Genomic DNA, 15,000 nt, shown 5'->3' with positions numbered 1-15,000 from the left:
TTTATAATTTTTTTTAAAATAAAAAAATATCAGGAAAAAAGGTTCCCAGATTCCGAGCGAAGTTTCCAAATGTCTTGTTCCTTTACTCCGTCGCATCGAAAGGAAGCCAGTTGAAATGTTTCAGGCATCTGATTAGGATGCCTCCTGGGCCCCTCCCTTTAGAGGTTCTCCAGGCACGTTCAACTGGGAGGAGACCCCGGGGCAGACCCAGAGCCCACTGGAGGGATTATATATCCCACCTGGCCTGGGAACGCCTCGGGATCCCCCAGGAGGAGCTGGAAAATATTGCTAGGGAGAGGGACGCCTGGGCTAACTTGCTTGCCGACCCTGGATAAGCAGAGGAAAATGGATGGATGGATTGTTTCGTCTTGACAAAACCTCAAAGATGTTACGTTTACAAAGTGACACAAAACACAAAATCTCTTAATCCTCACATCTGAGAAACATGAACATGAGAATTTCCGAGTTTTCCTTAAAGACAAATGCCCGCTGATTGTAATTTAAACACTCTGTGACTTGTTTATCAGGTACACAAAGCTATAAGTAAATAAATCACACACAACAGGCCTGCTTTAAAGAGACTTTCAACTGACTAATCCATTGTGTAACACTCGACTAAAACTTGTCACTCCAATAGTGGAGCGGATGAACTGAAATCCAAGGATGTTCCATATTTCACTCCATGTATCTCCCGCTCACTCCTTCCCCTCCCTGTAGATCCGTTTAATCCATTTTCATATTAAACTAAGGAAACATTTTCCAGGAAAGAAGCCATATTGTTCATTCATCACGCGGCGTCCCTGAGCGACTCGTCGTACTGTAAGCGAGTGTTTCCCTCGCTGGGTGGCTCAGATCTGGCTGCAGTCTTGACAGGATGATATTGTTCTTACTCAGCCGGCTCCAAACAGCTGCTCGACTCTGAAACCATCTGCCCCACACCCTCGTGTGTAATCTCGGCTAATGAAAAATGACTCGTCTGTTTAGAGCTGAGCAGACGAAGCAGAGCAGCTGATTTTTACTCTGTTGCTGCTTCTTTACTGTCACAGTGACGTAATTACAAGTTACTACTCTTGTTGTAAGTGTATTCACATCATAGTTTAAACAGTATTCCATCTAGATTAGGACAGCAACTACTTTTTTTGTCATTATTCTTATGTTCTTGTCATTGATTTATTGTTTTGTCTGTAAAATACAACAAAATTTTTTCCATAATTTCCCAGAAGTGACTGTAATGAATTTTGCTTGCTATTTTTAATAACAATCCAAAACACATATATAACAAAGAAAAGTAGCGTCTTCTTACGTTTGACAAGCTTGAACATCCATTCTTTTGCTTTTTTACTTTAAATACTTTACTTTATCTCACGATAACGAGTTAATATCAGTTGTTTTCTCAAGATCTCACGTTATTTTTCTAGTTATGTCGAGATAAGATATTTTCCAGGAGATAGTTTATTTATAGCGCACATTTAAAAACAACTCATGCTGACTAAAGTGCTGTACTACCAAGAGAATCCACATACATGATATTACACAGATACTGAAATAAAATGAACAGAGGAATAAAAGAGATGAGAGCAGAGACAAAACCGAAAAACAAAATAAATATAAAAGAAATTTAAAAGAATTGCTGGACGGTGTAAGATAAAATAGGAAGAGTCGAGCGATATAACAGATTATACAACAGTTAGTTCTGACCAAGTAACCTGATTGGACAAAAGGCATTCCATGAGTGCTGATATAGAGAACATCACTCCGCCTCAGCCAGGTGTTCTGAATGCTGTCTACATTAATCAAGCTGGTTCCTCTGAATCACACAGCAGACTCTTATTTCACTGGTTGATGATACATTAAAACAAACAGGTAAATGAACATGATAAAAAACAGCTGATCTGTGGTAACCTGTAGACACAGAGAGCAGGAAAATGTTTGGGTTGCTTGGCAACAAAAGTTCAGTTTCAGTTTATTTGTGGAGCTAGTTGAGTTGGTGGAGTTCTTTATTTCTTTTCACTACTATTTGTCGCTTGTGTAGCTGTTGTATAAAAGCAGTATCACACTCGAGGTTGTGATGTACTGAATATCATCACGACTATGATTCGATAGCGGCACGTTGATGATACTCCGTACTCTTTCTCATGTGATGTTGCTTGACTACGACATGCCATGCAGCCATTGCCCACACGAATGAGTGAAGTTAAGCCTGTTTCTAGGTTTGTTTTGTGACTTTTGCAACTCTGGGGAAACAAGTTATGGTCGCCTTTCTCGCGATAATGAGATAAAAGTCGAGATCTCCAAAAAACAACAGGAAATTACTATGATTATAACGGGAATAATAAAGTAAATAGGGAGTAAATAATATGTATGGATGCATGTCTGCTGAGGGCTTCCGTAGTATAGTATTGTTAGACAACAGATCTGTGTAAACCTATGGTGAGGAAGCAAGTATTCCAGTGTTTTCTTTGATCACTAACTCTGCTATGCATTCACTAACATCCTCCACTCCTACACAGAACATGTCTGACAACATAACTTAATGATGTGTTCATTGATCTTTCAGTCACTCTAGATAAAGGTTGTCATCTTGCGTCCTTACTGTACTCCCTACGCCCCTCTTACCCCGCCTGGAAGGACTGAAGGTTAATAATAAGCTAAAATCAAATGCTTCAGTAGAGCAAATCGGCCGTGTCAAACACAGCTGGCACAGTGGGCTGTCCGCCTGCTCGCTTGTCACCACCCAGTTAAACTGATGGTTGGTGTCAAAACGGCGGCACACACAAAAGAGCCGCAAACCAGATATGACACGATAAAGACGGTGATACACGACTTCCCCTCGCTGTGTCATTTAGCTTGAAAGGGGTGTCCGAGTGAAGTGGCTGCAAGTATAGGATCAGATCTAGATGTCTGCTTTATGTATGGATCACATACTTTTCATTGTATTTTTAACATCTTCGAGCTCTGAAAACTGAGTGTTATATATTTAATATGTTATCATGTATAGACATTAAGGCTGCTTATCTTTAAGTTTGGTTTGTAGTAGCTTCTCTGGATGTCTTTTACAAGGATTTTTGTTTCAAAATGTTAGCCTCAACAATAAAATGTAATTTGGTGCTTGAAAACTTTGGTACACAACCCTCATGATTCAGCGATGATGGCATCAAATACCAATCCATATATAAATGATCAAAACATTCTCCTGTTTGTTGTTCTGGAAGTCTGAAGTCAACATATGCCAGGCTTTTTTTAAGCTACAGATCATTGATTGACACTTATTTATTGTCATGTCAGGGGACCTCCCAGCCCTCAAGCGGTACCACCACCAGCTCCACTCCCTCGAGAAAGACCCAGTCCTCTGCCCCAAAAGTCCGAAAGAGTGTCAGCAGCCGCATCCACGAGGCCGTGAAAGCCATCGCCTTGTGTCACAACGTCACGCCCGTCTACGAGTCACACACGGGCGTAAACGGGGAGACGGAATCTGCGGAAGCTGACCAGGATTACAGCGATGACAACCGCACCTACCAGGCCTCCAGCCCTGATGAGGTAAATATGACAAACGGGGAGCTTTTTTTAGCACTTCAAGCTTAAAACAGAAATCAAAAGATAAATGGAGGGATGCAGCTTGCAAGATGATCAGACGTTGCCATCATTTAGATCTAGTATTTCTTTTTTTTTTTATCCATATCTTTTAGTGTTTTTTTTCTGCCAAAAGAACAACTATAAACTAGCAAGTTGTTGCTTAATGGCTTCACTCACACTTGTCATTTAAAGTGTGTCATATCTGGATTAGATCCAGACACAGTTTCATAAATATCTGCTCTTCTAAGACTAAAGATGGCAGATTATCAGGAGCAAACCCTGTGTGCCTCTCTACAGTTTCCTCTCTGTTAAAGTAAATACGTTTTATTGGTTATCCTAAATAACCCTGGTTTGTCATGATAGTCATTTCATGGACAGAGAGTCAGAGGTCATGAACTCCTCGTAGAGGTTAAGCTATTTAATTGTCTGTATGTGCTTCCTGAGAATTTACTGCTAACTGACGGAAGAATGCAGCACAAAAATGATCCCCAAAGGCGTCGCTTCGGTTTCCTCTCCTCTGGCTGTTTATCCCGGAATCCCAAGAGTTGAAGCTTATATGACTGAGTCTTTTAATTAAGCTTATTGTGTATATTTTTTAATCAATAGAGAAATCCAAGGAGGATAATTGAGGTTTGGGAACACAGAGGCATATTTTTTAACCTGAAAGGTTACCCTTTTTGTTTGTTTAATAGATGTTTAATGTATATTGAAGGGTAATTCATCTTCCGTATGCACCCTGTTCTCAACTGTTGACATGTTTATCACCCATGACATGTGAAACTTGCATCGTTTGCCTCGAACCCTCAGCCAAGTCTAGCAAAATGGAAAACTCAGATTTATCTTTCGCCACCTTTTTATCTTCTTTTTGATTGCTAGTCTGTCCTCCCGCAGAGTTGATGTGTATATTTATTTATATCCCTTTTCACTCTGCTCTATCTCCGCTCTCTACATTGTCTCACACTGCTTGGATTGATCAATATTTAATTTTCTCTCAGAGACGATGAGAGGTGGTGGTCTGGGATTGTTGCTCCAGCTCTCCCTTCCCCTTCTACTATATTCTTTGTTCTGTCTCTGTCCTTTTATTTCCACTTCTCTCTCTTTCTCTCCTCTGCCTGCAGCATCTGATCTTGGCCACAGAAACCTCTGTTAGTGATAGTGTGTTTGGCCCTGGCTTTCTCCGCTCAGCCTCTCTAATGTAATGAGCCGTCATTAAGGAGATGAAGTGGGCCGGCCGCAGAGGGCAGAACAGAGGTCATCTGACCTGCTGGTCAGCCAGGCTGCAAACAGAGTCCTCCAGTGACCTTTGACCCTCGTAATATCAGACAAGAGCATCTGACTGTAGCCTTTAATGACTGCCATGCACAGGAGAGTGGGTGCTTTATCAATTACAATTGGATGTAACAGGCAGAATCAGTAAGGAAGAGTAGGAGTACCTCGAGGGCTGTAGACAGAATCCTTAATATGCAGTATATAAGTGAAGTATATTTTCAACATTTAAGTCATTGTTATATGAATTGATAATGGTACAATGTGATTTAACACAATATTTATATAATAAAAGTGATTTATTTGTTAAATATTTGATTTCAACCTGTTAAATCAGATTTTTCTTTTCCTGGTTTCTTTTACTCCTCTTGACAGTTAACTGAATATGTTTTGGCTGTGGACAAAACGGCACGTTATCTTTACTGTTGGAAACACTGATCGACTGAATTTTCTCTATTTGTTGGTTTTTTTGACGGAACAACTAAGCAATTAATCGAGAAAATAATAAACACAACCGCGCTCGTCAATGTCACTTCTTTCACGATCAATCAAAATCAAGTAGGGGCGGGACTTACGATATCAACTTTGTCAACAACAATGGCGGAGGAGAAGCTAATCCTTTCGTTTTTTTTCGAGAGTAAAATTTCCAGGTCTAGAGCTGCTGCTAATGAAAGGACACGATTCATTTAAATTGTTTTTATGTTTTCTTTGTAAAATGTCCTTGAATTAAAGCAAATATTAAGCATACAGAGCAATTTAAATCAGACTTAACAGTCGCTACTAAGGGAAGCGGAAGTGCTGCGAGACGACTTTTGTAACCTAGCAACAGTAAGCGCCGGTGAGACGTGCTCTGAAATAGAAATCGACGGCGCTCCCAGCGCAAAAAACGGCTAAGTAAGTTTGTGAACTCAGCTTCTTCTTTTTTTAAAATTAATTTCACACCATAAATACTTGAAACTAGAAGTAGTAAATATATGTGTAGAACTAGATACATATAGTATTACTCCTTCAGATTCCAAAGTAGTAAAAGTGCGTTTAACTAACCAAAATATATTCCTCTCTTGAATGGCAGTGCTGCTATTGTGATTTGCCTGATCACTAGAACATGTTGAACACAGTTGAAATGATTGATCAGGTTGTTTAAGCAGGTCGGCTCATTAAGATTTTTTTATATTACAGCTGTAACAAATAATTAACCTGCAGTTTGTATCGTAGTTGACAAAGCCTTAAATAGTTTCTGTAGAGCTAATAAAATAGATTTTAGAGGGAGGTTTGGGATCACACTCACACACACACACACACACACACACACACACACACACACACACACCAGGATAATGACACACAGATGTGTGTTAAGTAAATATAGGCAGCCCTTTTTACGGAGCTCAAAGGGGGAGCGGGAGAAATGATGGGGTATTAACAGGAAGTTCCAATTTGTAGGTCAGAGTATAATAACAACCTTTGAGTGAGCAAATTGAAAATGAACCCATTGAGGATTGAGTCGTGTGCAGCTGAAGGCTCACTCGGGGGCTGCAGTTCCTGCTGAGGAGAGAAAGAGGAAAGAGAAACAGAAAAACACTTATGAGGAGCTGAATGAGGAGAGCTCCGCAGCTCTGGAGATACCCAAACCCTGTCGAGCCTTGTATGTCAGAGGACAGGAGAATTTGATTCAATCAGCCTACGGTCTACATTTGTTTTTAATTAACCCCCTTGTTAACCTGTTTCATATTTTGTAACACTTGTTTTTCTCAATAAAATATTGAAATATACACCAGGATACTCTTCAAAAATGGATAAAATGCTTTGTAAATCCTTTGATGAAGAACCTGCAAATTAAGGTCCCCATGAAACTTCAATCCATTCCGTCTAAAATTTTTCGCATTGCTATGTTTTTGTAAAAGTTGAAGCATAAATTTCATTTTGTAGGTGTCAAAATATCAAAGTTTGTGGTCTTAAGGCTTCAATAAAAGGTTTATTTCATGTGTTCTCCTCAGGTGGAGCTGGTGCGGTGGACAGAGAGCGTCGGCCTGACCCTGGTGAACAGAGACCTGACCTCCCTGCAGCTGAAGACTCCCTCTGGACAGATGCTCTCCTTCTACATCCTGCAGATCTTCCCCTTCACTTCAGAGAGCAAGAGGATGGGCATCATCGTCAGGGTGTGTGGTGTTTTATGAAACAATATGATGAATGGATGCTGCTTCCTGTGTGGTGTTCCTGGTGCTGAATCATCATATTCAGTGTTTTTGTTTCCGTGTGTGTCAGTTTGTACTTTACAACTTGTGTATTGTAGTTCTTTTGATGTCAAACCCACTATTATTCTTTATTCCCTCCTGTTTCCTTCTCTTGTTTAGAACTGCACAGAACCCGCTTTTTACATTATTCTGCATTTCCTGCAAAAGGAAAATCCACTTATTGTCATTGTGATTTTATTCAGGAGGAGTCGACAGGAGACATCACCTTCTACATGAAGGGTGCTGATGTGGCCATGGCGAGCATCGTCCAGTATAACGACTGGTTGGAAGAAGAGGTAAACTAAAGCTGTGTTGCAAATCTTTACATTAAAAGGATTAAATGTCCAGAGAAAGGGAAGAACACAAATTCTTGTAGTTAACATACATAACAACAGTTAAAATCTAAAGGGACGCAGTAAACTCCCTATCCATGCGTCACAGGGGCACACCTCATCTTCCCATATGGAACGACACATCGTGAACAACAAACTCTTGTTAAAATCACAGTAATCAGAAAAGAAACCTGTCTGTCAGAGCACCGCTGTTTCAACACTCTGCGCATTTAATCAGAGCAGACGAGCCCGTGAGATCTCGACTTATTTATCTCGTTATCATGAGATAACGTCGCGGGACCACCATAACGCCAGATGATCATAACTCGTACCCCAGAGTTGTAAAAGCACAAAACGAACAAAGAAACAGGCTTAACTTCTCTCATCAGTGTGGGCAATGTCAGCATGGCATGTTCTGGTCTGTAATATCAGTGACCAGCCTGTTGTTTTGTTTTCTAGATTGCCAAAAAATTATCCCGTTATCACGAGAAAACAAGCTTTGTTTTCCTGAGATAACAAGAAAAATAAGTCGAGATCTTGAGAAAACAACCAGAAAGAACTCGTTATCACGGGAAAACAGGGTACATAAAATATATGGATGCATGTCCGCTAAGGGCTTCCATACATTTCAACAATTAAGGAAACAAACTTAGTAGTGATGATAAACTTGCGTTTCCACCACTCATGCTGTGTTCACTCATGTTGATGATGTTTTACCGTCTGGGGGTGGCGTGTTTCACCGCGGTTGGAAAAATTCAGTACTGTGACGTCCTTATGATTGGATGGTAAGTTAGTAACTTTCTTTGAACAACCTGACAAGAGTTGGTGGTACTAGTGTCTTATTAGATTTTGCCAACCATCTGCTGACACTTCCTTTCACCAAGAGAAACTGACTCTGAGTTAATAGTGTGGGGCTGACTTGACAGGCTTGGTTGCTCATAATTGCACTCTAAATCACACTATATGATATGACTTGAACACCACAATGGAAAAACAGACATAATATCCAAAGCAGTGAGTATGCATACAAAACAAACACTAGATTATTGTGTGTGCTACTACACTTTACTCCCCCAATGCAATGGAAGAAGAAAACTAGGAGCTTTTAGGAGGTATACAACGACAAACTGAATCTTAAAGTTTAATTTGCACGTTTGACCCAGCAGCGACGTCTCATCTTAAATCTTAAGTTTTTGCAAGATCAGAAATCTAGATGCTGTTTACTCGTTGTTTGCAGAGCAGTAACATGATACTGTACATGACTATTTATGCTCTCTGAAATTAACATTTAGGTCATCATCTATATTATTTGTATTAATTTACCCATATTTATCATGTTTGTTTTGGATAGAACATTTGCTGTTCTGCTGTTATGAGTGATCATTTTTCAGTCTAGCACTCTCCTGTAATCAGGACATTCATGCAGAGATCAGCAGCCGTGTCTACACCCGTTTGGTGGTCGAAGGTCTTGTGTGCGTATGTTCATAATTATATTGGCATTATTGAGTCATTTAGCTCTGGGGGCAGCGTTTGATTTAATTAGTGACCTACATAAAGTTGTGGTAATTACAGTATGTCATATTCTTGAACAATGGTGCTAATGATGTCCTGTTGGCTGTAATATCCCGCTGTCAAATCAGCCGGCGCTACGGTTACTCTGCTCGTCAATAACCAATCAACAGGACAGATTCGCCCCATTGGTGTTTCATATCAAAAATAAACCGCCATCCATCCCATTGTTTTACTGTGTCCTCTGAATTGCACCCGAGGCGCTGTTATTCACTATTGATTTCTTTGGTGTTGGTAACAATATGCTGCTATTGACGGCACTGTACATGGTGTTCTTATACTGCAGCTGCTCTGATAGGACAGATCATCTGCCCTCTATTTGATTTGATTCATCTTTGGGAAAAGACATGAACATTTATGTAAACTATCTCAAAGCTTCAAATTCAACTGTGAAATTAAGCTTTAGAAAAATGCTTGGAATGGAAAATCCTCCTTAATATGCATCCTTGTTTATTAACATCTTTCCTTCTTCTTCTTGTGTCAGTGTGGGAACATGGCCAGAGAAGGCCTGAGGACGCTGGTGGTCGCCAAGAAGTCTCTGTCTGAGGAGCAGTATCAGGACTTTGAGGTATAAGCCCTATTGTATGTGCTCTGTATCTATTTATCTAGCTCTCATTACGTGCCTTACTTAACTCTTCTTTAATTATTGCCTTCAATAATAGAGCTAAGATGTCTATTCTTGGTTCGTGTTCACCCTGTCGGGCTTCCATTCCACTATAACAGCCTGCTCACTGTACATTATCCCACCTATTACACCGCTTTTTATTTACGAAATTATTATCTTTCTGTTTTCCTTTTAAAAGTAGCCTGTTACACTCCCAGCGAGAGCTGCGTCCATAGCAACGGTTAAGTCTTTAACCGTCTTAAAAGGAGCTAACCGAGCTAATATTACTCACATTAAATGGAAGCATTTCCACTGATGGTGAAGTAAGACACGATGAACAGGTGCGGTTTTCTGTCTCGTCACTGTCAGAGTCTGTTGACATCTCCTTTTCCATTCACCGTCTTTAAACACAACAGTATCCCGTACTGTGTTCTGTTTGATGTTTAGTTCATGTGCCGTCTTCAGTTTTGTAGACCTCTCTGCCATAGCCTTAGTTTTTGCATAGTTTAACCTTTGTTGCTTTCTCTCCGCTGTTTGGTCCCTTTTCTTTTGTTCCGATGTCAAATTTACCAGACTTCTTTTGGCGGATTGATATGATTACAGTTAGTCCTCTGGAGTGTGTGATTAGAGCTGGATCCCTAGCAACGGTCTGTTCTTCATAGCAACAGTCTGCTATTGAGAAATAACAGACCTCGGAATGCTGTTATTAACCAATCAGAATCAAGTATTTAACACAGTCGTGTAATAAAGTAAAATAATACATTAACTAATACCTAACACTGTAAGTAATAATCAAAAACTAAGTATCACAGTATCTTTATTACTTTGGTTTTAGAATTGATAACTTTAAACAGCAGAATTGTGGGATAAAATTGCTCTGAATTTAATTTCTATTGTCTTGATACATTTATTATAACAGCCTTTTATCATAAAATGTCCTCCTAGTTTATCTCCCTTTTTTCTCGCCTCCCTTTCTGTACAGAACCGCTACAACCAGGCCAAGCTGAGCATCCATGACCGGGGCCTGAAGGTCGCAGCAGTGGTGGAGAGCCTGGAGAGGGAGATGGAGCTTCTGTGTCTCACCGGTGTGGAAGACCAGCTCCAGGCAGACGTCAGGCCCACGCTGGAGCTGCTCAGAAACGCTGGAATCAAGGTTAGCAAGGAGATAAACCCTCCTGCCATGGTGTTAAAATCTGTTGCCGAGAAACAGATATAAACGCTCTATATCTCAACAGTATTTTAGGGTCAATCAGATACACAAATATTAGGAAAATGACAATCTTATGTTGGCAATTTGTTGTATTTACGGTCCTTAAAATGCAACAATGTTAAAGTCAATAGAACTGTCCTGTTTTTGAAGCCATATCTTCAGCCCACTTGTATGTTGATCTTGTTTTCCTTTCAGATCTGGATGCTAACGGGGGACAAGCTTGAGACGGCTACATGCATCGCTAAAAGCTCCCACTTGGTGTCTAGAAGCCAAGATATCCACGTCTTCAAACCCGTACGCAGTTTTTACTCTTCCCCTGCACTTTGATGTTATAATAAAGCACCGGTTTTATGAGCGATGACAAAAAGCCTTGATATCCTCACAGCTAATTGTATCATGTGGCTCTCGAGCAGGTCTCAAACCGCGGAGAGGCCCATCTGGAGCTCAACGCCTTCAGAAGGAAACATGACTGTGCTCTGGTCATCTCTGGAGACTCCTTAGAGGTACAACAACACAACACAGAGCAGCTCACAGTGACATTTCCCTTTTGCAGCAGATGATGCTGAGGATGAAGCCAAACATGCAATGAAAGAATAAAAAGTACTTCTCAGCCAAAACTAACACATTAGAGTTCAATAAAGCCTCGAGGATTTGGAGAGGGAAACGAATCACAAAAACATCTTGGTCATTTTTAATGAGACAAAACAAATGGAACTTGTTTGTAACAGCTAAGTGGGACTTTAGCAGGAAGAGAACCGGATCAGTGTTTTTACACATATGGTCTACATGTAAAAACATCTCACTTTTAGCTCTAATAAGCTTTGTTCTGTGTTGCAGGTTTGCTTGCGGTATTACGAACATGAGTTCGTAGAGCTGGCGTGTCAGTGTCCGGCGGTGGTCTGCTGTCGCTGCTCCCCGACTCAGAAGGCCCAGATCGTCACGCTCCTCCAGCAGCACACGGCCAACAGAACCTGCGCCATAGGTGGGTGTTGACGGATACTTCGGAAGCATCATTAAAAGCCTGGACGGGTGTTAGCTCCGATCCAATCTCGGAACCCGTCAGCTATAGTCTGACGACATTATAGCCTCTGAGGACAACGGTGAACATGCCGGGCGTGTAGCCAGCAGTTAGCGATAAACAACTTCCAGCCAAGACTTCCTTTTTCGTGTGCTGCATTGTTTAGCAGCTTGAGAAGCGACCGTGTGTTCAGATCAAAAGTGAAGCGAATTTTGCCCCTTCAGATATGTCTGCAAAATAAACAGCGTCATTTCTTGGTTCATTAAATCCCCCGGGAGAACGCCCGCTCATCTGTTTCTGCTCAGTTTACACAGGCTCTTTTTACACTGCCAGTTCAAGGCGGGATTATTACACCTCTGTTTCGTTCCGTCTTCCGTAATGGTGGGGCGAAGTCGTTCCACCTATGAGCCGGCATCGGAGGTGGTAACAGAGGCGAAACAACATCTGTGTAAACTGCAGAGCCAGCAGGACGGAACAGTGCTGTGTGTGTGTGTGTGTGTGTGTGTATTTAAAGCACGCCTTGTTTGTTTACACCTTGCGCATGTTTTGCTTCTGCAACACTGTAACGCTTTGTAAAAACACACACTGGGGCGGCTTTACGCCGGCGTTGCTTGGTCCAATGTAGAACGACAAAGGTGGCATGAGGACAGAGCTTCGTTACAGCGCTGAGGAGGAACCGCAGTGTAAAAAGGGCTACAGAGGCTGCACTCTGGCTTATGTCAGCGGTATGAACCCAAAAAAGAAACGTGTTTTTCTTGTGATTGACTTTTATTAACGGGTCTTACTTTTGCTGAAATTCAACATCATGATGCAGATTAGTAAAAAGTAAAAATGAAGCTTTGTCAGGTCTGTCCTCAAGAGGAGAAGAAAACTACTACTTTTAACATTTGTTGAACGGAGGTCGGATCAATCGTTCCTGATGCATTGAAGGACGTCTGGAAATCTAAACACCAAATGGCTTTTGTGACACAGGGTCAAGGGAATTTGTCTCAAGCAGAATTTTAGATCTAGAACGGATTGTTAGCTGTTAGCATGCAGATGTGTGTTTATAGAGATTAATAAGAAGCTGATGCTGATGGGAGCCGGGATGTCATTACGCCGCTTTACCATCCACCTGCTTTTGCTCTCCACACTGTTTTTCCCTCATATGACGCAGCCTGCTGATACCTGATTGGTCAATATTACTCGGACTACAAACGGAAACCAGAACACTTGCCATCCCTAAAATCCACGTCCCTGCCTACAGATTCAGCATTTCTATGTAGAATCTGTAAATAGAGATCTAGCCTGAGAGATCTGTCAGGGGGGGAAATATCTGTGTAGATTCATCTCAGTCCCTTAGGAGGGAAAATGTTAAACAAAATGTCAAACAATCCATTTAACAGTTTATCAAATAAAAAGTTCAGTGGATTGAGAAGGTGAATTAGTTACTACTGCCTATAAACTGAACTGCTACGTCCTTGTTGTGACTGCACTGATATTCAGCAAGGTGCACAAAAGGCATTCAAGCTGAGAGACTAGATTTATATTATTGTAACACATATTGTCACCATGTCTTACTCATTATGTCCACAAGATGGCAGTCAAAGCTCACAAAGAGAAGCTGCCAGCAAAGTCAGATACTTTTATAACCTCAGGCGTAGCTGTATGTTATAGTATAGTATATTATATATAAATATTGTGTAGCCTTTTTAAAACATGTTTTATCTCATTTGCTGACAGGTGATGGAGGAAACGATGTCAGTATGATTCAGGCTGCAGACTGTGGGATCGGAATTGAAGGAAAGGTAAAGGCAACCGACAAACTACATCAACTCGCTTTTCTTTCAGACCTCCGGTGCTCTCCTTCCAAAACACCTGAATAAACATAATAAGCATTTAATTCATTAAGAAGTAAAACATTAGTCTGAACAGAAGCTGTTTTTAGTTTTGAAAATCGTCCACAGGTTTCTTAAAACTAATGGCGCCTGTGTTTTCTTTCAAACTTCAGATACACTTTCTCTGCCTTTTTTCAGTTGTAGGTTTGCATGCGTTGTCTCTCAGAAGCAGATGGCTCTTAAATAGTCGTGCTTTACGACCCCGCAGTAGCATTGCGTCTTTGTGTGTAAACAGGAAGGGAAGCAGGCGTCTCTGGCCGCAGACTTCTCCATCACTCAGTTTAAGCACATCGGCCGCCTGCTCATGGTTCACGGCAGGAACAGCTACAAGCGCTCTGCGGCGCTGGGGCAGTTCGTCATGCACAGAGGCATGATCATCTCCGCCATGCAGGTACACTCGTCACTGAACAAATATATTTGTATTTTGTGCTGAAAACTTTTTGGGGCTTTTCATGAACATCTGTGTTTTATAAAGTTTGTTGATGTTTTGTTCTAAATGTCTGTTTTCAGTTGTTTTTTAATGTGCGCTGTATGCTGCAGCCAAAGACAATTCACCACATCGTGGACAATAAAGTTTATTACTAAAACTTGAACTAACTTTATGACTCATGTTCCTTCCTCAGGCCGTCTTCTCCTCCGTCTTCTACTTTGCCTCTGTGCCCTTGTACCAGGGTTTCCTCATGGTTGGGTATGTACCTTTCTAAACATTAAAGGATGTAGTTTTAGCCACCACATCACAGATTCACCCAGTCACTCCTGCATAGCTCACATGCTGGCTGTGCTAACAGCCTCTGAGGCTGCTTTTAATTATGCTAACATGTGCTTCTCTGTGTCTGTGACACGTAAATTGTTCCCCCTCTGTCGTACCGGAGGAACTTACGATCCCTTAAATGCAGCTTGAGAGAACAAGGAGAGAGGAGGCTTCTGGAGGGGCTTAGAGAAAGGAAACACTGTTGTATCCTTAGCTTAACATAGCTTGAAACTCATTATATTGAAGTAAGGACTCTTATTTGGCAGCTTGTCCTCATGTCTCCTCCTTTAATCTCTCACATTCGCGCCAGGAGGAGCAAAGACGCAAGAAGAGACACGAGTGGAGAAGTTAGGCGATATGTTAGCATAATCAAAAGTAGCCCCAGTTGCCTGTTAGCATTATACATGTTATTTAGTCACTTACAGTCTTTTGGAAGACAAGATATAAAGAGGCTAATCATGGCTAATGAGCAACCTTTCATGAGCTTAAGTGTGGACATATTTGATGATATAAGCATGTGCTTTTGTTACCCTGCCCAAATGAAACTTCTCTCTGATCACTGCTTC

At 41.1% G+C, this 15,000-nt stretch overlaps 1 protein-coding gene across 1 annotated transcript in view; it reads left to right on the top strand.

The window, feature by feature from the left end:
* The window catches only part of atp9b (ATPase phospholipid transporting 9B), a 46,543-nt gene that overhangs the window by 26,698 nt on the left and 4,845 nt on the right, over nt 1–15,000 (top strand). The window contains exons 15-25 of the mRNA XM_069681540.1: nt 3,286–3,537; nt 6,837–6,998; nt 7,277–7,369; nt 9,459–9,542; nt 10,561–10,731; nt 10,984–11,082; nt 11,202–11,291; nt 11,626–11,770; nt 13,529–13,593; nt 13,919–14,074; nt 14,307–14,371. Coding sequence (XP_069537641.1) covers nt 3,286–3,537; nt 6,837–6,998; nt 7,277–7,369; nt 9,459–9,542; nt 10,561–10,731; nt 10,984–11,082; nt 11,202–11,291; nt 11,626–11,770; nt 13,529–13,593; nt 13,919–14,074; nt 14,307–14,371 — 1,382 coding nt within the window. The remainder of the gene's footprint in view (nt 1–3,285; nt 3,538–6,836; nt 6,999–7,276; nt 7,370–9,458; nt 9,543–10,560; nt 10,732–10,983; nt 11,083–11,201; nt 11,292–11,625; nt 11,771–13,528; nt 13,594–13,918; nt 14,075–14,306; nt 14,372–15,000) is intronic.

Source organism: Semicossyphus pulcher, unplaced genomic scaffold (assembly GCF_022749685.1).
Source record: "Semicossyphus pulcher isolate SPU_LCO1_2020_fin unplaced genomic scaffold, fSemPul1.0.p SCAF_5, whole genome shotgun sequence".
Lineage (NCBI taxonomy): Eukaryota > Metazoa > Chordata > Actinopteri > Labriformes > Labridae > Semicossyphus > Semicossyphus pulcher.
The sequence above is the reverse complement of the archived record's forward strand: the minus strand, read 5'-3'. Positions and strand labels throughout refer to the sequence as shown.